General features: G+C 39.3%; 1 protein-coding gene across 1 annotated transcript in view; it reads left to right on the forward strand.

Moving 5' to 3' along the window:
• Nucleotides 1-24,337, forward strand: part of TTC29 (tetratricopeptide repeat domain 29) — a 279,515-nt gene that overhangs the window by 143,843 nt on the left and 111,335 nt on the right. The window contains exons 10-11 of the mRNA XM_086346476.1: nucleotides 4,794-4,917; nucleotides 16,386-16,614. Of these exons, the coding sequence (XP_086202602.1) occupies nucleotides 4,794-4,917; nucleotides 16,386-16,614 (353 nt within the window). The remainder of the gene's footprint in view (nucleotides 1-4,793; nucleotides 4,918-16,385; nucleotides 16,615-24,337) is intronic.

Raw genomic sequence — 24,337 nt, forward strand, 5'->3', positions numbered from 1 at the left:
CATCCAGTATCGTGCATCAAACCTAGACTGGCAACTCATTTCATATATGGTATTATACATGTTTCAGTGCCATTCTCCCAAATCATCTCACCTTCTCCCTCTCCCACAGAGTCCAAAAGACTGTTCTATACATCAGTGTCTCTTTTGCTGTCTCGTTTACAGGGTTATTGTTACCATCTTTCTAAATTCCATATATATGTGTTAGTATACTGCATTGGTGTTTTTCTTTCTGGCTTACTTCACTCTGTATAATAGGCTCCAGTTTCATCCACCTCATTAGAACTGATTCAAATGTATTCTTTTTAATGGCTGAGTAATACTCCATTGTGTATATGTACCACTGCTTTCTTATCCATTCATCTGCTGATGGACATCTAGGTTGCTTCCATGTCCTGGCTATTATAAACAGTGCTGCGATGAACATTGGGGTACACGTGTCTCTTTCAATTCTGGTTTCTTCAGTGTGTATGCCCAGCAGTGGGATTGCTGGATCATAAGGCAGTTCTATTTCCAGTTTTTTAAGGAATCTCCACACTGTTCTCCATGGTGGCTGTACTAGTTTGCATTCCCACCAACAGTGTAAGAGGGTTCCCTTTTCTCCACATCCTCTCCAGCATTTATTGCTTGTAGACTTTTGGATTGCAGCCATTCTGACTGGCATGAAATGGTACCTCATTGTGGTTTTGATTTGCATTTCTCTGATAATGAGTGATGTTGAGCATCTTTTCATGTGTTTGTTAGCCATCTGTATGTCTTCTTTGGAGAAATGTCTATTTAGTTCTTTGGCCCATTTTCTGATTGGGTCATTTATTTTTCTGGAATTGAGCTGTAGGAATTGCTTGTATATTTTTGAGATTAGTTGTTTGTCAGTTGCTTCATTTGCTATTATTTTCTCCCATTCTGAAGGCTGTCTTTTCACCTTGCTTATAGTTTCCTTTGTTGTGCAGAAACTTTTAAGTTTAATTAGGTCCCATTTGTTTATTTTTGCTTTTATTTCCAATATTCTGGGAGGTGGGTCATAGAGGATCCTGCTATGATGTATGTCAGAGAGTGTTTTGCCTACCCAAAGCAATTTATAGATTCAATGCAATCCCTATCAAGCTACCAACGGTATTCTTCACAGAGCTAGAACATAATTTCACAATTTGTATGGAAATACAAAAAACCTCGAATAGCCAAAGCAATCTTGAGAAAGAAGAATGGAACTGGAGAAATCAACCTGCCTAACTTCAGGCTCTACTACAAAACCACAGTCATCAATACAGTATGGTACTGGCACAAAGACAGAAATATAGATCAATGGAACAAAATAGAAAGCCCAGAGATAAATCCACGCACATATGGATACCTTATCTTTGACAAAGGAGGCAGGAATATACAATGGATTAAAGACAATCTCTTTAACAAGTGGTGCTGGGAAAATTGGTCAACTACTTGTAAAAGAATGAAACTAGACCACTTTCTAACACCATACACAAAAATAAACTCAAAATGGATTAAAGATCTAAAAGTAAGAGCAGAAACTATAAAACTCCTAGAGGAGAACATAGACAAAACACTCTTCAGGATGCTTAATTTGAAGTCATTATTTTGAAATCAGTTCTGGCCTTGTCTGCAATGTTATGCCTTTAATTCTTTATGGCCCTGAATCGGCAGTCTTTGAGTCAGCAGTCTTTGAATCAGCAGTTAAATGTCCCTTGAGTTGTTAAAGGTAGCTTCAGCTACGTCTATTAAAAAATGCTCACAGCATATGATACCTTGGATGGAGCTGTTTACAAAAATTACCGTCTTTTTCATTGGTTGCTCAAGGATTTTTCACCTTTGTTCTTGGTCTCATAGGCCCCCAAGTGTTCTTCGCATAAGACATCACTACAACTAGCTCCTCAAAGAAAAGACCTGTCTCTTTAGACTGACTTTCAAATAATTGGCTCTTTTAGAGAGATTTTTAGACCCTTTCCACTTGTTGTTTAGTCGCTTAGTTGTGTCCGACTTTGGCGATCCCATGGATTGTAGCCTGCCAGGCTCCTCTGTCCATGGGATTTCCCAGGCAAGAATAGTTGGAATGGGTTGCCATTTCCTTCACCAGGGGATCTTCCCAACACAGGGATCGAACCCACTTGGCAGGCAAATTCTTTACCACTGAACCACCAGGGAAGCCCCTTTCCACTTGTTATTATACTTTACTGTTTAGCTCTTACTCATTGGAGAAGGCGATGGCACCCCACTCCAGTACTCTTGCCTGGAAAATCCCATGGACAGAGGAGCCTGGTAGGCTGCAGTCCATGGGGTCACGAAGAGTCGGACACAACTAAGCGACTTGACTTTCACTTTTCACTTTCATGCATTGGAGAAGGAAATGGCAACCCACTCCAGTATTCTTGCCTGGAGAATCCCAGGGACAGGGGAGCTTGATGGGCTGCCGTCTATGGGGTCACAGAGTCGGACACGACTGAAGCAACTTAGCAGCAGCAGCAGCAGCAGCAGCTCTTACTCATATGAAACTAAGATTTGTATATCTCTGGGGTAGCATGCAGATCATAAGGAACTAATGAGTATTTGGGACTCATATTAATAAAATGAGAGCAGAATTCAAATAATAGAAGTTTCTTAATATAATTCATTGAAATCTTTAAAACGATGTGCCTCTCTTCTTTTTATTTTTTGGTCAGTGCTCCCCACATGTTTTTTTATCTGTTTGTTTAATATTCTAAATACAAGTACTGTATTATTTTTCCTTCCAGTGTTATTGAGATGTAATTGACATGCAACACTAAGTTTACAGTATAATGATGTACAGTATGATGATCTGACCCCTCTTCTTTATGAAATAAGAAAATAGCCAAACTTGTTTTAGTCACTTTGGGTCATTTGAGCTGCTCTAACAGTCTCCAAAATCTCAGTGACTTATGAAAATTAGGTCTTATTTCTTGTTTATATAAATTCTTGCCATTTGCCAGAATCTTATGCCAGGAGCCAGGCTCCTTCCATCTCTGGGATTTATCTTTCCTTTCCTGAATCCTGGTTAAGAGATTTAACAATCCTCTATTTTCATTATATTTTTTCTAATACCTCCAGCAAATATTTTATGAATCACATATGCCTCCCTCTCAAAGAATTGGTTTCATTTGCAAAGGAATGTATAAATTTTCGACCTTTTTAGAGATTTTATTTTTAAAAAATACAACAGCTTTCAGTTCAGTTCAGTCGCTCAGTCGTGTCTGACTCTTTGTGACCCCATGAATCGCAGCACACCAGGCCTCCCTGTCCATCACCAACTCCCGGAGTTCACTCAGACTCACGTCCATCGAGTCACTGATGCCATCCAGCCATCTCATCCTCTGTCGTCCCCTTCTCCTCCTGCCCCCAATCCCTCCCAGCATTAGAGTCTTTTCCAATGAGTCGACTCTTCGCATGAGGTGGACAAAGTACTGGAGTCTCAGCTTTAGCATCATTCCTTCCAAAGAAATCCCAGGGCTGATCTCCTTCAGAATGGACTGGTTGGATCTCCTTGCAGTCCAAGGGACTCTCAAGAGTCTTCTTCAACACCACAGTTCAAAAGCATCAATTCTTTGGTGCTCAGCTTTCTTCACAGTCCAACTTTCACATCCATACATGACCACTGGAAAAACCATACCCTTGACTAGATGGACCTTTGTTGGCAAAGTAATGTCTCTGCTTTTGAATATGGTATCTAGGTTGGTCATAACTTTCCTTCCAAGGAGTAAGCGTCTTTTAATTTCACGGCTGCAGTCACTATCTGCAGGGATTTTGGAGCCCCCAAAAAATAAAGTCTGACACTGTTTCCACTGTTTCCCCATCTATTTCCCATGAAGTGATGAGACCAGATGCCCTGAGATGTAATTCATATAGCATACATTTTACATTTAAATTTTAGGATTCAGTAGTTCTTAGTATGTTCACAGAGTTGTGCAGCCATCACCACTATGTAATTTCAGATCACTTTCTTCACTTCAAAAAGAAATCCACACCTGTTAGCAGCTACACCCAGTTCCCTACCCAAGCCCCCGCTCCCCACCTCCATCGCCCCAGCCTCTGGTAACTATTAACTTGCTTTCTATCATTGTTGTGTTAGCTGCTCAGTCATGTCTGACTCTTGGGGACCCCATGGATTGTAGCCTGCAAGGTTCTTGTCCATGGAACTCTCCAGGGAGTGGGTAGCCACTGTAGATTTGCATTTCTGGACATTTCATGTAGATGGAATCATATCCTATGTGGGTTTTTTTTGGTGTGTAACTGGCTTCTTTCATTTAGTATGTTTTCAAAGTTTATCCATGTTGTAGCGTGTATCACTACTTCATTCCTTTTTATGGCTGAATAACATTCCATGGTATGAATATAGCACATTTTGCTTATCCCTTCAATTGATAGACATTTGGATTGTTTCCACTTCTTAGCTATTATGATTATTGATATGAACATTTACGTACAAGCTTTTGGGTGAGCGTGTATTTTCATTTCTCTTGGGTATATACATAGGAGTGTAATTCTTGGGTCATATGGTAACTATTACACTTTTTGAAGAATTGACAAGTTGTTTTTCCAAGCAATAGCACCATTTTACAATCCTACCAGTAATCCGTAAGTTTAAAGGCTCACATTCTAACTCACTGTACACTCCTTCAAAGATGAGTCACGTGTTTTTAAAATTTACACCCTACATTTCATTATCCTAATTACTGTCTTAACACTTTCTAAAGCAAAGACACAAAGAAATCTCTTAATGTGGTATTAAATGATATGAGACTTTAATGGTTTCTTATATTTTTTTCTAGCCAAGGACAGATGGCAGAAGCAGTCAAATACTTGAAAAAAGTTGTGAAAATTGCAAAAAACAACTTTCAAAACCTGGATTTTGTGAGAGCAAGTACAATGCTTGGGGACATCTACAACGAAAAAGTGAGCATACTGTGTTTCTTGCTTATAAGGGAAAAATTTGCAGAATTTTAAACCTCTGTTTTTATTTGATCCTCGTCTTCCCATGGTATGTTGTCCAGAATGGCCCCAGGAAAGCAGGACTTAGTCAATGCAGAAGGCAGTGGCTGGGAAGAGAAATGCCTGTTACTTCTTCCTCTTTCAGGTTGTTGTTACTGCTGTTCAGTCGCTCAGCCGTGTTCAACCCTTTGTGACCCCACGGACTGCAGCATACCCAGATTCCCTTTCGTTCACTATCTCTCAGAGTTTGCTCAAACTCACGTCTGTTGAGTCGGTGATGCTGTCTAACCATCTCACCTTTGCCGCCCCCTTCTCCTTTTGCTTTCGATCTTTCCCAGCATCAAGGTCTTTTCCAATAAGTTGGCTCTTCACATCAGGTGGCCAAAGTAATGGAGCTTCAGCTTCAGCATCAGTCCTTCCAGGCAATATTCAGAGTTGATTTCCTTTAGGATTGACTGGTTTGATCTCCTTGCAGTCCAAGGGACTCTCAAGAGTCTCCTCCAGCACCACAATTCTTTAAAAGTATCAATTCTTTGACACTCAGCCTTCTTTATGGTCCAACTCTCTCCAGTACGACTACTGAAAAAACCGTAGCTTTGATTATGTAGACCTTTGTAGTAAGCAAAGTGATGTCTCTGCTTTTTAATACACTATCTAGGTTTGTCATAGCTTTCCTTCCAAGGAGCAAATGTCTTAATTTCGTGACTGCAGTTGCCATCTGCAGTGATTTTGGAGCCCAAGAAAATAAAATCTGTTACTGTTTCCACCTTTTCCCATTCTATTTGCCATAAAGTGTTGGGACCAGATGCCATGATCTTTGTTTTTTGAATGTTGAGTTTTAAGCCAGCTTTTTCACTCTCCTCCTTCACCCTCTTCAAGAGGCTCTTTATTTCCTCTTTACTTTCCGCCATTAGAGTGGTATCATCTGCATATCTGAGATTGTTGATATTTCTGCCACCAATCTTGGGTTGCGGGATGAAACCCAGATCAGGTTGGGTTTCATCCAGCCCAGCATTTCACATGATGCCCTCTGCGTAGAAGTTAAATGAGCAGGGTGACAATATACATCCTTGTCATACTCCTTTCCTCATTTTGAACCAGTCAGTGGTCCCATGTCTGGTTCTAACTGTTGCCCTCACGTAGTAGCACACAGTTCCCTTTTTTTCCAAGCTCAGAGTGCTTGAGTGACCTACCACAGCTCGCCAAGCTTCTAGGTGGCAGTGGTATTCAAACATCCACTGAACCACTGCATTTGCCATGTCAGTGATTTTAATCATTTCAGAATTATTTAGACTTTTTAGTAGGAAAGTAAGAGTCTGAAATCAATTTGAATGAATAAAATTACCATATTTAGTTTCTACAGTGGGAAACATACTTTAACACAGGGCATCTCATTTATTTTTACATCCTTCTCTCTTGCTCACCCTGGCTCATTGGCCTTCTCTGTCCCCTCACTCAGTAATAATGTTTTGTGCCCTTTTTGTCTTGGCTGTCACCCTTTCCCCTTTCCTCCTTCCTCACCCACCTTGCTTGCCTCTCACCGGCCCTGTCTTTCTGGAACCACTCTGGCCCCTGTGGCTGTCCTCTCCCTCACCCACCTGCTTGCCTCTCGCCGGCCCCGTCTTTCTGGAACACTCTGGCCCCTGTGGCTGTCCTCTCCCTCACCCACCTGCTTGCCTCTCGCCGGCCCTGTCTTTCTAGAACCACTCTGGCGCCTGTGGCTGTCCTCTCCCTCACCCACCTGCTTGCCTCTCGCTGGCCCTGTCTTTCTGGAACACTCTGGCCCCTGTGGCTGTCCTCTCCCTCACCCACCTGCTTGCCTCTCGCCGGCCCTGTCTTTCTGGAACACTCTGGCCCCTGTGGATGTCCTCTCCCTCACCCACCTGCTTGCCTCTCGCCGGCCCCGTCTTTCTGGAACACTCTGGCCCCTGTGGCTGTCCTCTCCCTCACCCACCTGCTTGCCTCTCGCCGGCCCTGTCTTTCTGGAACACTCTGGCCCCTGTGGATGTCCTCTCCCTCACCCACCTGCTTGCCTCTCGCCGGCCCCGTCTTTCTGGAACACTCTGGCCCCTGTGGCTGTCCTCTCGCTCACCCACCTGCTTGCCTCTCGCCGGCCCTGTCTTTCTGGAACACTCTGGCCCCTGTGGCTGTCCTCTCCCTCTCCCACCTGTTTGCTTCTCGCCAGCCCTGTCTTTCTGGAACCACTCTGGCCCCTGAGGCTATCCTCTCCCTCACCCACCTGCTTGCCTCTCACCGGCCCCGTCTTTGTGGAACCACTCTGGCCCCTGTGGCTGTCCTCTCCCTCTCCCTCTCCCCACTTTGTTACCCCTCTTTGTGTCCCCCTCATGTGTCACCCCCCAGGCTCTCTCTCTATTGGGTGCCTGCCAGCCCCATCTCTGTGTTCTGCTCTCTGCCTCTCATGACCCTGTATGACTGATTTTGTATTTCCTTTTGTGTACTTTTTCAGGATATAGTGATGAAAATAAGAGTCAAAGCTTATGCCCTTGTGCAGCTCACCATCTAATGGGCAAGCTTATCCTAGGGTGGCAGAATTGACATTCCTAATAAATATATATAGTCTTTTGGCGGGGGATGGAGAAGAGTGTGGACAGTTTTCTGGAAAGTCTTTATTGAATTTGTTATAATAATGCTTTGTTTTAAGTTTTAAGACCAAGAGGCATGTGGGATCTTAATTCCCTGACCAGGGATCAAACCGACACCCCCTGCATTGGAAGGCAAAGTCTTAACCACTGGACTCCCAGAGAAGTCCCAAAACATGTGTAGTCTTACCTTTTAAAAGGATTGGCAAAACAAATACAATATTGTAAAGTTTAAAAACAAAATAAAAATTAAAGAAAAAAATAAATAAAATAAATTTTGAATTCCTTGATAGAAAAAATAAATAAATAAATAAAAGGATTGTTCTTCAAAAGAGAGGTGCAAAAAGCACAAATTTTTTACCCTCCTACCAAACAATACCCAGAATACAGTTGTGTGTTTTTTTAACTATAACGTGGACATCAAATATCAGCCTTTATTTTCCCTATTACAGAAAGCATAAGGAAGGTAAAAAGCCATAAATGAATCTGAGGGGTAATATTTTTGTAAGGGCTTCCCAGGTGGCACTAGAGGTAAAGAACCCACATGCCAATGCAGGAGACGTAAGAGATGCGGGTTTAATCCCTGGGTCAGGAAAATCCCCTGAGGAGGGCCTGGCAACCCACTCCACTATTGTTGCCTGGAGAATCCCATGGACAGAGGAGCCTGGCGGGCTACAGTCCATTGGGTTGCACAGAGTTGGACATGACTAAAGCGACTTAGCATGCATGCCATATTTTTATACTCACATTTTCCTAATTTTTTACCAAGAGTATCTTATCCACATGTACATTATTCTCTGATTAGTAATTTTTGAATAAGAATTTAATATCTAAAGCTAGAAACAAATAATATCAAAAGGCTGTGTCAAGTACCAAAAGTTGATATTTTTTACCAGTGTATCCCTAGTCTATTATAAAATTTGGAGGATTCTAGGTATTGTGCTCTCTTCAAATATGCATACCTTCAGTGATACAAGTAGATTCATGTGCCTCTGTGATTGCTTGTATCTTAATGTGGTAAATAGTCACTGATAGTGTAATATTAAGACCATAATACTGTAATGTAAATAGTCACTGATAGTGTAATATTAAGACCATAATACTGTAATGTAAATAGTCACTGATAGTGTAATATTAAGACCATAATACTGTAATGTAAATAGTCACTGATAGTGTAATATTAAGACCATAATACTGTAATGTAAATAGTCACTGATAGTGTAATATTAAGACCATAATACTGTAATGTAAATAGTCACTGATAGTGTAATATTAAGACCATAATACTGTAATGTAAATAGTCACTGATAGTGTAATATTAAGACCATAATACTGTAATGTAAATAGTCACTGATAGTGTAATATTAAGACCATAATACTGTAATGTAAATAGTCACTGATAGTGTAATATTAAGACCATAATACTGTAATGTAAATAGTCACTGATAGTGTAATATTAAGACCATAATACTGTAATGTAAATAGTCACTGATAGTGTAATATTAAGACCATAATACTGTAATGTAAATAGTCACTGATAGTGTAATATTAAGACCATAATACTGTAATGTAAATAGTCACTGATAGTGTAATATTAAGACCATAATACTGTAATGTAAATAGTCACTGATAGTGTAATATTAAGACCATAATACTGTAATGTAAATAGTCACTGATAGTGTAATATTAAGACCATAATACTGTAATGTAAATAGTCACTGATAGTGTAATATTAAGACCATAATACTGTAATGTAAATAGTCACTGATAGTGTAATATTAAGACCATAATACTGTAATGTAAATAGTCACTGATAGTGTAATATTAAGACCATAATACTGTAATGTAAATAGTCACTGATAGTGTAATATTAAGAACATAATACTGTAGTGTTTTTATGACATCACAGACTTCAAGACAAAGCTTTGAAACTAAAATTATTAATGTTATGCTCAGTTTTTATGCAGTTTTCTGATTCTCTGCTGGTATTTTCTCAAGTCAGAAAATCTACTGATGACTTCTCAGGCTGAGTCTGAGATGTTAAATCATTACTCTTAAAGTATGATTTGAAAATGTATAGCTAAGTGGATTAGAACTAAGTGATAGTTGCTTTTTCTTCTCCTTGTCTTTTTGAGGCATCCTAAATTTCCTCCTAGTCCTAGAAAGCCATTTCCTAGAAAAAGCATCAATCGTTATTAGCATTATTTCATTAAAAGCATTATTTCATATATCTGCTATTCAGTTGCTTATAAATGTTTCCTAATTGTATTAAATGCCTTTGTTCCAGTTAACCTACCCAAACAATTTCACAAGCTATTTGGAACACACACTATCTATTAATGTTAAGCTTTTCCTTGAATAAAACTGTAGTAGGACAGAGGAACTATACCAATTTTTCCCCACCTGACTTTAAATCTGCCCTCATTTTTTCTTACCTGTGACCTTGGGCAAGTTAATTCTTTCTTCCTCAGTTTCCTCATCTTTCATATGTCAGTAACAAGACACCTTGCAGACTGGTTATCTGAGGATGAGAAATTTGAAAGTATGCACATGGTTCCTGGCATATACTGGATACACAGTAGCATTTAACTTAGTTTCTCAAACTCAGGTCTCCTTCATGTAGGCTCATTCTCACTGTCTATTTGACATCTTCACTTAGATCTCTTCAAATATAACCTATTAAAAACTGAACTCAACTCATCCATCTTTCTCCCTAAATTCTATTTCTCTCCCTACTTAGTGTTTAAGCAGGATAGAATACTATTCAGGCATTCTGTAGGCAACCTTCTCTTCTCAATCTATGAGCTCTTCTTATCTGACCTCAGATAGGCCCATGGCTTTAAATACCATCCAAATGTAAATCTCCAACTCTGATCTCGCCTTGGGACTTAGGACGTGTGAAGCCAGCTGTCCCCCTAGCATCTCTCCCTGGATGTCTCCTAATAGATATCTCAGATTTCGTGTGTTTCCTCCCTCCCTTGACGTACAAGGCTTCCACATCTTAATAAATGACAACCATTATCCATCAGCTCCATTGCCAAAGCCATTCATCTGGATAGTCTTGATTCTTCTTTCCCATCCTGCTTTATATCCAATCCAGAAGCAAACTCTGACCTTCCTGCCACCAAAACACACCTCAGATCCACCCTCCTCTCTCCAGGTGACCCACATCTGGTTAGGACACTATGTTTTCTCATGTGTACTACTGAAGTAAGCTCTGAACCTCTTTCCCCATTTCTCCTCCATCTAATCCAGTCTGCATACAGAAGCCCAAGTAATTGTTTCAAAATGTGAATAAAATTGCTTCCCAGGTACCCTAGTGCTAAAGAACCTGCCTGCCAATGCAGGAGATGTAAAAGATTTGTGTTCAATACTTGGATCAGGAAGTTCCCCTGGTGAAGGACATGGCAACCCACTCCAGTATTCTTTCCTGGAGAATCCCACAGACAGAGGAGCCTGGTGGGCTACAGTCCATGGGGTCGCAAAGGGTCGAACACTACTGAAGTGACTTAGCACGCACTCATGTAAATAAAATCACATTATTTCTTGTATTAAAATATTTCCATTGCTTCCAAGGCTTCTGGGAACATAAATATAAATCTTCACCCTGACTGAAAAGTCTGTATGAGATGCATTATCTCCCCCACACCCAATCTCTGATTTCATTGCCTTCCTCTCTCCTTATCCTCTCCACCACAGGCAAAGGGACTTTCAAGGAGCTCTTCAAACATGCTGAATTGATTTCTACCTGAGGACATTTGCCTTAGCCAGGATGCTTTGTATGGACAGCTCCCCAAGCGGAACTGCACATGGCTGGCTTCTTGTCACTCAGAACTCAGCTAAATGCCACATCTTCAGAGAGGTCTTCCTTGGGGCAACCTAATCAAAAGTAGCCACCAGCTCACCCTTTCGTGTGACTATAGTTTGCCATGCAGCACTGATCACCATTTTCTTGTTTATGATGTTTTTCTTCTCCTTGTTGAATGTGTCTAAAATGGGAGCTTAATGAAAACAGAGAACAGGTCTGCCCTTTTTAAATTTCTTTCCAATTTCTAGAAGAGTACCTGGCACAGAGTTCAAAATATTTTTGTGAACAAAAATACGTGAGTTCATTGAATTGATCCATAAATTTGTAACCCATTTTATACCAGTTGAGAGTAAGTAGTCCCTTTTAAAATTCCAAGCTTCTGCTTCATTTTTGTCCAATATTTTGACATTTTGAAAAATCACACTGAATCTTTAAAAGCAACTCTAACAGTGCTGATACTTGTCAGTCTACCTTTTAAGGACCTCTATAAACAGCCCTCGTCATACCTTTTCTGGCTTTATATTGTTCATGAAATGTATTCTAATTGTATTCTTTTTCAATATTTATTTATATTTATTTGGCTGCACTGGGTCTTAGTTTGCAACATGGGGAATCTTTAGCTGTGGCATTTGAACTCTTGGTTGTGACATGTGGAATCCAGTTCCCAGCCAGGGATCAAATCCAGTCCCCCTGCCCTGGGAGCACAAAGCGTTAGCTATTGGACAACCAGGGAAGTCCCTTTAATTGTATTCTTAACAGTAGTTTCCAAGAAATAATATTATTTATAAGACCACAATTATAATATTAAACTCTATTTGAAAATATCAGATCAGATCAGTCGCTCAGTCGTGTCCGACTCTTTGCAACCCCATGAATCGCAGCACGCCAGGCCTCCCTGTCCATCACCAACTCCCGGAGTCCACTCAGACTCACGTCCATCGAGTCAGTGATGCCATCCAGCCATCTCATCCTCTGTCGTCCCCTTCTCCTCTTGCCCCCAATCCCTCCCAGCATCAGAGTCTTTTCCAATGAGTCAACTCTTTGCATGAGGTGGCCAAAGAACTGGAGTTTCAGCTTTAGCATCATTCCTTCCAAAGAAATCCCAGGGCTGATCTCCTTCAGAATGGACTGGTTGGATCTCCTTGCAGTCCAAGGGACTCTCAAGAGTCTTCTCCAACACCACAGTTCAAAAGCATCAATTCTTCGGCGCTCAGCCTTCTTCACAGTCCAACTCTCACATCCATACATGACCACAGGAAAAACTATAGCCTTGACTAGACGAACCTTTGTTGGCAAAGTAATGTCTCTGCTTTTGAATATGCTGTCTAGGTTGGTCATAACTTTCCTTCCAAGGAGTAAGTGTCTTTTAATTTCATGGCTGCAGTCACCATCTGCAGTGATTTTGGAGCCCAGAAAAATAAAGTCTGACACTGTTTCCACTGTTAGTTTTCTCTAATTATTATAGTGCTATTATAATTAAAGTTAACACATCTTAAAAACATCCTAATTAATTTACTTTTTGCTGTATAATGATAGAAGATGGACCACCCATCCCACCCTCCCGATGTGATTCGTTTTTAATTGAAAATATACCATCAATGTAAAGGAGTCAGATGAGAATATTTTAGGGAAAATAAATAGATGTAGACCTTTTATGAGATCTTTTATCCTCTAATGAGGTCAGAGCATAATCACATAATTAAAACAATGGTAGTTCCAACAGTAACATGGTAAGGAAAATGTGTAAGAAATGATTCCTCCTTTGTACTAAGAAACTGCCCATTTACTTTGAGCTTGCTCATTGGACAGAGCAATGACAATTTAGACACTAAGAAAGATCACAATAATGCATGAAAATTCTCTTATAGTGTAATAATGCAAGTTTTGTTTCAAGGTCTATGATGTCATCAAGATCCTGTCCTGAAATTGTCCACTAAATGCTTGTTACTGATATTTATAACATTAAATGAAGTTGTTTCTTCCAATAAAATGCAGTTATGAGATGCTAAATTCATTTCTATATATCACTTCTGTATCCTCAAACTCATATTTGAGATTACCAGGATTAATTACTGAAATCTTCTGAATTTTATAATAGAATAGGAGGATTCACTGATAACAGGAACTTGGAAGGTTGGACAGAACCTTTGGAGAGGGGATTATATTTAGATGGTAAACTCTTTAAGAGTGAAAATCTGGAATTACAAAGCACACTAATAAAACCTTTCTCTAAAAAGGTATGTATAAAAATTCTTGCATCAGAGAAGAATTGATATTGTATTACTTAAGAGAGCTTTAAACTAGAGAAATCTAGGTTGATAGCAGTTTTATGACAGGTATGTGTGTCTCAAGATTGAACTCTAGGCACAATTTGATGGAAGAATGATTACCTAATACAGAAGTATTTAGGGGAGAAAGCATTTGTTTAAAAAAAGCCTAATAAAAGTTAGAATACCAATAAATGAATATTCCCACTAGCAGTAGAGCTTCCGTTGTGGCTCATCTGGTAAAGAATCTGCCTGCAATGCAGGGTAGGTTCAATCCCTGGGTTGCGAAAATCCCCCGGAGAAGGGAAAGGCTACCCTCTTCAGTATTCCGGCCTGGAGAATTTCGTGGACTAGAGTCCATGGGGTCACAAAGAGTGGAACACGACTGAATGACTTTCACTTTCACTTTTTCACTAGCAGTGAGCTTGCCTGCTTGTATAAACTTTATTCATTGCTGAATCTCTACTGCCTGGCATGGGCCAGGCAAATAATAGCTGTTCATTGGATGAATGAGCTTGTTTCAACATAATAATATATCAAAATAATTCTGGAAATTCAAATATACCTTTATTTATTTATGAATAATTCTCCTAAATTGATATTACCACCTGAAACAGTCCAGTGGTGAAGACTTGCACTTCCACTGCACTTCCGGTTGCAGGAGTTACACATTTGATCCCTGGTGGGGGAGATAAGATCCCACATGCATCTCAGCCAAAAAACCAAAAACATAACCAACAGACATAGTATTGTAAGAAATTCAATAAAGACTTTAAGAAAAAATGAACAGCCTAAAGCTCAGGATGATAGCTAGAACAATAATTAGATACTTATACTTCTCTGTTTTTAAAAATAGAAACGTTTGGTCTAGTCATGTATTTTCATCTATTTTGTCCCATATCTTTGATATCTAACAGAACAATTTATAATTTTAAGTTGTTATATTTTCATATTCAATATTGATATTATTTTCCAATCATATAATTTATTTAATTGGCATACAAATGTATTTGATACAGTTTTATATTTTCTTAATTGCAAAATCTAATTCTCATATAAATCCTGTTTTAGAGGTCTTCCTCGGCAGTCCAGTGGTTAAGACTCTGCGCTTCCACTGCCTAGGGTGTGAGTTTGATCCCTGGTTGGGAAACTGAGATCTCACATGCCTCAGAGTGTGGTCAAAAAAAGGATCTAAAAAAATCCTGTTTTATATTTTGAAATAAGAGAAAGAATTGTTCATCTTAACAGACAAAAATTGTTATTGATGAGGGAGTCTGTTTACATTAGAAAATGTAATCAGAATGAGCCATTTGAAGAGTTCCCCTAAACTGTCCCTGTGGGCATGTAACAGTATTACATGTGCTGCACATGTATATAACATAACTGTCACATAAGCCCTGCTCTTTCTCTCCTCCTCACCTTGCTGGCAGCCTCTTTATTCAATCAGTCTTTCTGCTCTTTGGGTTCTGATTGTACAGAGGTGCATGGGTGTTGAGTATGCATTTTACCTGTACTGACATGTAGTATAAAGCTGTTTCAATGGTGATTTTTATTTCCAGTTACTTCATAAAATGCCATGAGAAAAATGACTTGAAAGTTTATAGTAAATAAAACATTTCTCTTCAAAAGAGTGTGCATTCATGTTTTCGTGTGTATGAAAGAGAGAAGGAAAGGAAGGAGAGGGGCGGGAAGGCAAGAGAATGGACTTGCCAGGGTTATAAATCAATGAAGAAAGGAAATTTTCATTCCCTAGAGTCTTTACAAGTATAGCTAATCCTAAAAATAATATCCTCTTTTGAGGAAGAGTTTTAAGGAGGATTTTTAGAAGACTTGGAGGTGGCAGAAATAGTCCCTTCTCAGGCTCAGTTTCATTATTTGTAAAATAGGGATAGTATTTCCTCATAATGTGACCTATGAAAGCTAATGACATAATACCTATGAAGTACTTAGCACTGGTCCTCACACTTCATGAGAGTTAGGTAAATGTTACTTATTTGTAGACAGTAGGTTTTAGAAGGAACAATGAGAATGAGAAAGAAAGGGAGGAAGAGAGAGAAGGAAGGAAGGAGATGGGAAGGAAAAAGGAAAAACCTTGAATTTTTATAATTTGAAATGTTGCAAAGGATTTGGAGAAAAAAAGACATTTAAATGACCCTTTGAGTTATGCTAGTGCTGTTGTCAAGATCACATTTTTTTCAAAATATTTTCTTCCACATTCTGGGTCAAGAATGACGTGAGCACACGGGAAAACACAGTAGCCAAAGGGCAGGAATATTCATCCATTTTCACCTGCCTTTGATTCAGCGAGCTGACTAGGATGATCTCTTGCTATGACTGAAAACAAAAGCCGGTTCAAAGATTTCATTTGGTAAATCCAGTGCTACAAGTAAGAAAATTCTATCTAAATCAATGTGAAATGGTTCACTCTTTCACAAACTTCTTTTTGCTTCTATATATTAGATTGAACCATACAAAAAAAAATGCTAATATTTGACCATTTTTTTATCTTAAAAACTTAGGTTTCATAGCATTCCACCCGGTTGGTATATCTTTCTTGGTGAATTAACTTTAAGATACTGCATGGTTAGTAATCACAACTTTTAAAAGTTATTCTAAGAGAGACCCTGCTTGTCATCTTTCTTCTTGAAGATAAACTGCTAAGACTGTTGAAAGATCAGTGTGGCAAATGCCACGGTGGGCAGATATGTGGAAAAGTAAAATAAAAATTAAGAAAAAATATTTCTCTTACATCTTTAGGGCCACTACAGCAAAGCTTCTGAATACTTTCAGCAAGCTTTCAACACAACAGCAGACATAATGAACATATCTCTGAAGGATGAAACTAAAGTGCATTATGGAATCGCAAAAGCTCATCAGATGATGCTGACGGTTAACAGTTGTATAGAATCTGCAGACCTCACCAGCCTTGACTACCTGCTGTCATGGAAGGAGAGTAGAAGCGACATTACACCTGATCCAACTTCTGGTAAGGCATTGCTTTTGTTTGTTTCAATTGGAGGATAATTGTTTTAGAACGTTGTGTTAGTTTCTGCTGTACAACAACGTGAAACAGCTGAAAGTATATATGTATATATCCCGTCCCTCTTGGGCCTCCCTCCATTCCCCACCCCGCCCCGCCCATGTCATCACAGCGCACCGAGCTGAGCTCCCTGTGCTGTCAGCAGCTCCCCACTAGCTCTGTTTCACACCTGGTGGTGTATGTACGTCAGTGCTGCTCTCTGTCTGTCCCAACTGCGTCTCCTTCCCCCACTGTGTTCAGCTCAGCTCTCTACATCTGCATCTCTATTCCTGCCCTGCAAATTTAGTGTCATTCATACCCATTTTCTCGATTCCATATATGTGTGTTAATACACAATATTTGTTTTTCTCTTTCTGACTTGGCTTCACTCTGTACGACAAACTCTATATTCATCCACATCGCTACAAATGACCCAATTTTGTTCCTTTTATGGCTGAGTAATATTCCATTGTATATATGTATCACAACTTCTTCTCTGCTTTTTGAGAACACTGTAGATTTTTGTATCACTCTTAATGGCTAAGTCATTTTCGTTATAAAAGTTTATTCAACCATTGGTGATTTTAATTTTAATGGTAATTTTATTTTTATTTATTCATCACTATGTGAATGTTGAATGCATTTTCATGCTATATTGTAACTTCACTGTTTAAGGAAAGCATACAGTAGTGATAATGACTTATTCAACTTGACAAATCACCATTTTTTCAGTAATCTTAAATACTCAACAGTAGGTACTGATCAGTTGTAAGGAATATGAAATAGGTTTATGTTTTAAAAAATGTTCAGTGTTGTACCTTACTGACAAGAGCAAGTGTACATAGATGCTAATCAGTAGTATACTCTTACTTTTATTATGATAGTCAGTTTTCCTATCTTTCTCTGATTCAGTTGTGACTATTAATTGACAAAATATTTGATAGTAATTTCTCTTAATCCTACTTTTTCCTACCTAATCACAAGAATGTGATAATTAGTCAGAATAGTGTATTAAAAACAAATAACTAGAAGTGGATGTAAGGGTCGATTTTATATATCAACTCGACTGGGTTCTAGTCCCCATTTAAGAACTTTAGGATTTTTAAACAATTTTTAAAAATGCTGCCTATGAAAGACCTTTGGATTATGTAACTATTTGCTTGTAAATCAGATTTTTAAAGCAAAATATTTTAAATGTTTGGGAACTCAAATCAAATTGTAAACCAGAAGGGAAAGAGACACGTGTACCCCAATGTTCATCGCAGCACTGTTTATAATAGCCAGGACTTGGAAACCACCTAGATGTCCATCAGCAGATGAATGGATAAGAAAGCTATGGTACATATACACAATGGAGTATTACTCAGCCATTAAAAATACATTTGAATCAGTTCTAATGAAGTGGATGAAACTGGAGCCCATTATACAGAGTGAAGTAAGCCAGAAGGAAAAACACCAATACAGTATACTAACACATATATATGGAATTTAGAAAGATGGTAACAATAACCCTGTGTACGAGATAGCAAAAGAGACACTGATGTATAGATCAGTCTTATGGACTCTGTTGGAGAGGGAGAGGGTGGGAAGACTTGGGAGAATGGCATTGAAACATATATAATATCATGTATGAAACGAGTTGCCAGTCCAGGTTCAATGCACGATACTGGATGCTTGGGGCTGGTGCACTGGGACGACCCAGAGGGATGGTATGGGGAGGGAGGAGGGAGGAGGGTTCAGGATGGGGAACACATGTATACCTGTGGCGGATTCATTTCGATATTTGGCAAAACTAATACAATATTGTAAAGTTTAAAAATAAAATAAAATTTAAAAAAAATCGTAAGTCAAAATTTCATAATGTAAAGGGGCAACTCCTGTCTGTATTTTAACTTTTTACACAAATTTTAGAGGTTACTTTCCATTTACAGTTATAAAACATTATAAAATACTGGCTGTGTTCCTCTTGTTTCACCATATATTCCTGAGTCTCTCTTACACCCAATAGTTTGTACCCTTCACTCCTCCACCCCTTGCGGCCCCGTCCCCATTCTGCTCCTCAGTGGTTTGTTTTCTGTATTTGTGAGTCAGCCTCTTGTTTGTACTATTCACTAGTTTGTTGTGTTTTTTAGATTCCACATGTAAGTGATATTATATGGTATTTGTCTTTCTCTATATGACTTTTCCATGATCCAGCGGATGTTGGCAATTTGATCTCTGGTTCCTCTGCCTTTTCTAAAACCAGCTTGAACATCTGGAAGTTCACAGTTCACATATTGCTGAAGCCTGGCTTGGAGAATTTCGAGCACTACTTTACTAGCATGTGAGATGAGTGCAATTGTGTGGTAGTTTGAGCATTCTTTGGTATTGCCTTTCTTTGGGATTGGAATGAAAACTGACCTTTTCCAGTCCTGTGGCCACTGCTGAGTTTTCCAAATTTGCTGGCATATTGAGTGCAACACTTTCACAGCATCATCTTTCAGGATTTGGAATAGCTCAACTGGAATTCCATCACCTCCACTAGTTTTGTTCGTAGTGATGCTTTCTAAGGCCCACTTGACTTCTCACTCCAGGATGTCTGGCTCTAGGTCAGTGATCACACCATCGTGATTATCTGGGTCGTGAAGATATTTTTTGTACAGTTCTTCTGTGTATTCTTGCCATCTCTTCTTAATATCTTCTGCTTCTGGTCCATACCATTTCTGTCCTTTATCTAGCCCACCTTTGCATGAAATGTTCCTTTGGTATCTCTGATTTTCTTGAAGATATCTCTGGTCTTTCCCGTTCTGTTGTTTTCCTCTATTTCTTTGCATTGATTGCTGAAGAAGGCTTTCTTACGCCTCTTGAGAAATTTGTATGCAGGTCAGGAAGCAACAGTTAGAACTGGACATGGAACAACAGACTGGTTCAAAATAGGAAAAGGAGTATGTCAAGGCTGTATATTGTCACCCTGCTTATTTAACTTACATGCAGAGTACATCATGAGAAACGCTGGACTGGAAGAAACACAAGCTGGAATCAAGATTGCCGGGAGAAATATCAATAACCTCAGATATGCAGATGACACCACCCTTATGGCAGAAAGTGAAGAGGAACTAAAAAGCCTCTTGATGAAGGTGAAAGTGGAGAGTGAAAAAGTTGGCTTAAAGCTCAACATTCAGAAAACGAAGATCATGGCATCTGGTCCCATCACTTCATGGGAAATAGATGGGAAAACAGTGGAAACAGTGTCAGACTTTATTTTTTGGGACCTCCAAAATCACTGCAGATGGTGACTGTAGCCATGAAATTAAAAGACGCTTACTCCTTGGAAGGAAAGTTATGACCAACCTAGATAGCATATTCAAAAGCAGAGACATTACTTTGCCAACAAAGGTCCATCTAGTCAAGGCTGTGGTTTTTCCTGTGGTCATGTATGGATGTGAGAGTTGGACTGTGAAGAAGGCTGAGTGCCGAAGAATTGATGCTTTTGAACTGTGGTGTTGGAGAAGACTCTTGAGAGTCCCTTGGACTGCAAGGAGATCCAACCAGTCCATTCTGAAGGAGATCAGCCCTGGGATTTCTTTGGAAGGAATGATGCTGAAGCTGAAACTCTAGTACTTTGACCACCTCATGTGAAGAGTTGACTCATTGGAAAAGACTCTGACGCTGGGAGGGATTGGGGGCAAGAGGAGAAGGGGACGACAGAGGATGAGATGGCTGTATGGCATCACCAACTCAATGGACGTGAGTCTGAGTGAACTCCGGGAGTTGGTGATGGACAGGGAGGCTTGGCGTGCTGCGATTCATGGGGTCGCAAAGAGTCGGACACGACTGAGCGACTGATCTGATCTGATCTGATCTGATATGACTTTACTTAGAATGCCCTCCAAGTCCACCCATGATACTGCGAAGGCAAAATTTCATGCTTTTTTATGACTGAGTAGTGTTCCTGTGTGTGTGATGTGTGGGGGGCTACTTGTTCTCCATCCCATTCATCTGTTGATGGACACCTAGGTTGCTTCCATATCTTGGCAGTTGTAAATAATGCCAATATGAACATTGGGCTGTTCTTTTAGAATGAGTGCTTTTTTCGGCTATATATTCAGGAGTGGAATTGCTGGGTATCTCCTATTTAGTAGTCTTTTTTCCCCTTAGGTCATTTACATGAAACAATAATTTGTTTGGCTGTTTCTTTCCTCCATAGAATAAGTAGTAAATAGAAGTAAACTTGGCACAAAGAAATTTTATTGACTCTTTTACATCAATAGAATACTGCTTTATGACTATCTGTCCTCTAGGTAGAAAATAAGGAAAGGTCTCATTTAATAGAAGCACAGTAAGAGGAAGCAAGATGAAATCTTCAGAAGTGGATGGCTTGCTGAATTTCAATGTGCAATTTCAAGTGCTCAAAAAATATTTATAGTCAACAGTTAACTTTCACATAATACTTTGCTTATTCGGGATATTGTCTTGTCATATATTTGGGCATTTGTTCTGTAGTTTTGAATTATCTTCCCTTTAGTCTCTCACCTTTTCTGCCCAGAAGCTAAAGCAGTGAAATTATGATCCATTTATTAGATTACTTATTTTGACAAATGGTTTGGTGCAAAATTTTCAGATTTAGTTGGGATAAACTATAACCAACACAGTGATAATCATGAAAAAAATATATACTCCTCAAAACTAGCTTCAGATCAGAGTCATGTGTTCATTTATTGCAGTCTTGTTTTTGGCTTTTTAAAAATCTCTTTTGCTTTGCTTTAGTCTATAAAGCTACTTATGTTTCTATTCTTTTTACATTTTATCTTCCCATTTTTTATAAGGGCATGTTGTGTTCTAAAGGGCTTAGGAGCAAACAAAAATGCACTTCAAAATATTGTTTAGACATATAAAATACAAACAAAAAGCAAAATGAATGAATAAAAACAAACACATAGATATAGGGACAGAGTAGGGGGTGGTGGTGGTGGTGGTGGTTTAGTCACTAAGTTGTGTCCAACTCTTGCAACCCCATGGACTGTAGCCCACCAGGCTCCTCTGTCCATGGGATTTCCCAGGCAAGAACACTGGAGTGGGTTGCCACTTCCTTCTCCAGGAGATCTTCTGGGATCAGGAATCAATCCTGGGTCTCCTGCATTGGCAGGTAGACTCTTTACTGACTGAGCCATCAGGGAAGCCCTAGAATAGTGGTTACCACGGGGAGGTGGGGGAACAAAATGGATGAAGGGGATCAACTATATGGTGATGGACAAAAACTAAATTTTTGGTGGTAAGCATGCTGTAAAGTACACAGAAGTAAAAATAGAGTGTTCTACACGTGCAACTCATGTTATAAAACAATGTTACCATAATCAAAAAATAAAAAGGATTATTCAGACAGTAAAAATTCAGCTATTCATGTGGTGGAGAAGATTAAATTCTCCATAACTCTATAAAATTATACCCCCTTATTGATTCATTTGACCAAAACTAGAAATTTATGCCTAAATGAGCTATATCATTATAAAAGTGAAAAATAATAATCTTTCAGATTCATGGCAAATGAGAATTCACATACTACTGGTATAGTCAGCATTTTTAGCGGTAGGTATTTTGTTTGTACATAAACCTGTAGGACATTATCAAACACCTTGTTTGTTTTACACTAAAATTTTGTTGTTTCTAGTCACTAAGTCGTGTCCAACTCTTTTGCACATGGCCAAAGCCCGCCAGGCTTCTCTGTCTATGGGATTTCCTGGGCAAGAATACTGGAGTGGGTTGCCATTTCTTTCTCCAGGGGATCTTCCTGACCCAGGGATTAAACCTATGTCTCGTGCATTGGCAGGCAGATTCTTTACCATTCAGCCACCAGGGAAGCTCCACAAAAATTTTAAAATGCTTCAAAATTATTTCTTAAACCATAACTCTTTATTATTCTGTCTTTGCTCTGTTTAAAAATTTTCATGGAGTCATTCCTGTTCACAAGTTAAATACAAGCTTCTCAACCTTTTTGACCACCTCCCTCCCCTGTCCACATACACACCATAACCCTATTATTGCCTTACTTTCAGCTAAGGCCAGCCCTCTCTGGGGAAATCTCACCCACCTTGAAAGGTCCTTCTCAAATACTGAGATCTTGCCTCATTCTCTTCTCACTTAATATTGTTTCTCCTCTCTCTTCTCATATTAAATATTATCCATTTCTCTCCAAGTATTTTTCATTTGTCATATTCTGCATCTTATCATGGCCATTTCTATACTTGCCTTGTCTGCCTGATCAGAGTAAGAGTCTCTTGAAATCAGATTTAGATTCTTGATATTCCCTACAAAAGAAGACATGTCTGACACCTACTAGGTACCAAGTAAATATTTGTCAAATTAAATTGAATTCAAAGTGTGTATGTATGCCCTCGGTATGAGCTAGTTTGTATTAACTACTTGATGAAAACAAGATTTGTAGTTCCCTGTCTCCTTGGAAAATATGGGGGAAAAAACTGTAATGATCCAATACTGTATTTTTGATTTACCATCCAATTATGACATGAATGGAGGATAACACCAATATGATATTGACAAAATGAAAAAATGGGGAAATATTATTTGGAAATCTGAGGAGCTTTTAGTTTTTCAAATTTCGCCTTTCTTCTCTGAAGAGGCATCTTTAATCTTGCTATTGAGGGGTCCCAGGTATTCAGTAAAAAGCAGATCAAAGATTCGAAAGATACATTATAAAAGCCGTGAGGTTATCTTCACCTCTGAGACTTACATCCTCCAAACAAATCATTAGCTCACAGAGCAGGCAATATTCTTTTAAGCAAAGGAACATGACCTCCTAAGGGAATAGAGCCGTGAGAGCACTCGGGTCTCTAGATAAAATAGAACAGCAATTCACCAGAATCACCTCTCATCTCTGTGTCTTTCAGAGGGAAAATAGCAAATATAGACACCTCTTTACTCTTCTAATACATTTAGATATGGTGGGAATGATTTAACATTCCTCCTTCCCCTACCAATAGTAAAATAAGAAAAGATTCTCCTCCCAAATTTGAGAATTTAGAAGGAATTCAAATTTTATTACAGTTCAATAGAATTATTCAGATCTGAAGCAACAGAAATCGTTTGACTCTGGAAAGCTTAATCTCAGAATTTCTGCTGATTTCTCCACAATATAGTTTATTTTCCTTACCAGAATTAGTATCTGTACCATCATGAAATTTTTTTTAATGAAAAGCTAATTCATCTTGCCTTTTGGAGATCACAGACCCCGATGAGGAGCAGTGACACAGAAGCTCAAGCTTGCTTTATCCAACTTAATAGAACTGTTAACCTAGAAATGTGATTGTGCATGCTGCTGCTGCTGCTACTGCTAAGTCGCTTCAGTCGTGTCCAACTCTGTGCGACCCCAGAGACGGCAGCCCACCAGGCTCTGCTGTCCCTGGGATTCTCCAGGCAAGAACACTGGAGTGGGTTGCCATTTCCTTCTCCAGTGCGTGAAAGTGAAATGTGAAAGGGAAGTCGCTCAGTCGTGTCCCACTCTTAGCGACCCCATGGACTGCAGCCCACCAGACTTCTCCATCCGTGGGATTTTCCAGGCAAGAGTACGGGAGTGGGGTGCCATTGCCTTTCACCTTAGTCGTATCTGACTGTGTGTGACCCAATGGGCTGTAGCCCACCAGGCTCCTCTGTCCAAGGGATTCTCTAGGCAAGAACACTGGAGTGGGTCACCATG

The sequence above is a fragment of the Bos grunniens genome, chromosome 17, assembly GCF_055505025.1.
Source record: "Bos grunniens cultivar Pamir isolate PY7600 chromosome 17, Bosgru_T2T1.0, whole genome shotgun sequence".
Lineage (NCBI taxonomy): Eukaryota > Metazoa > Chordata > Mammalia > Artiodactyla > Bovidae > Bos > Bos grunniens.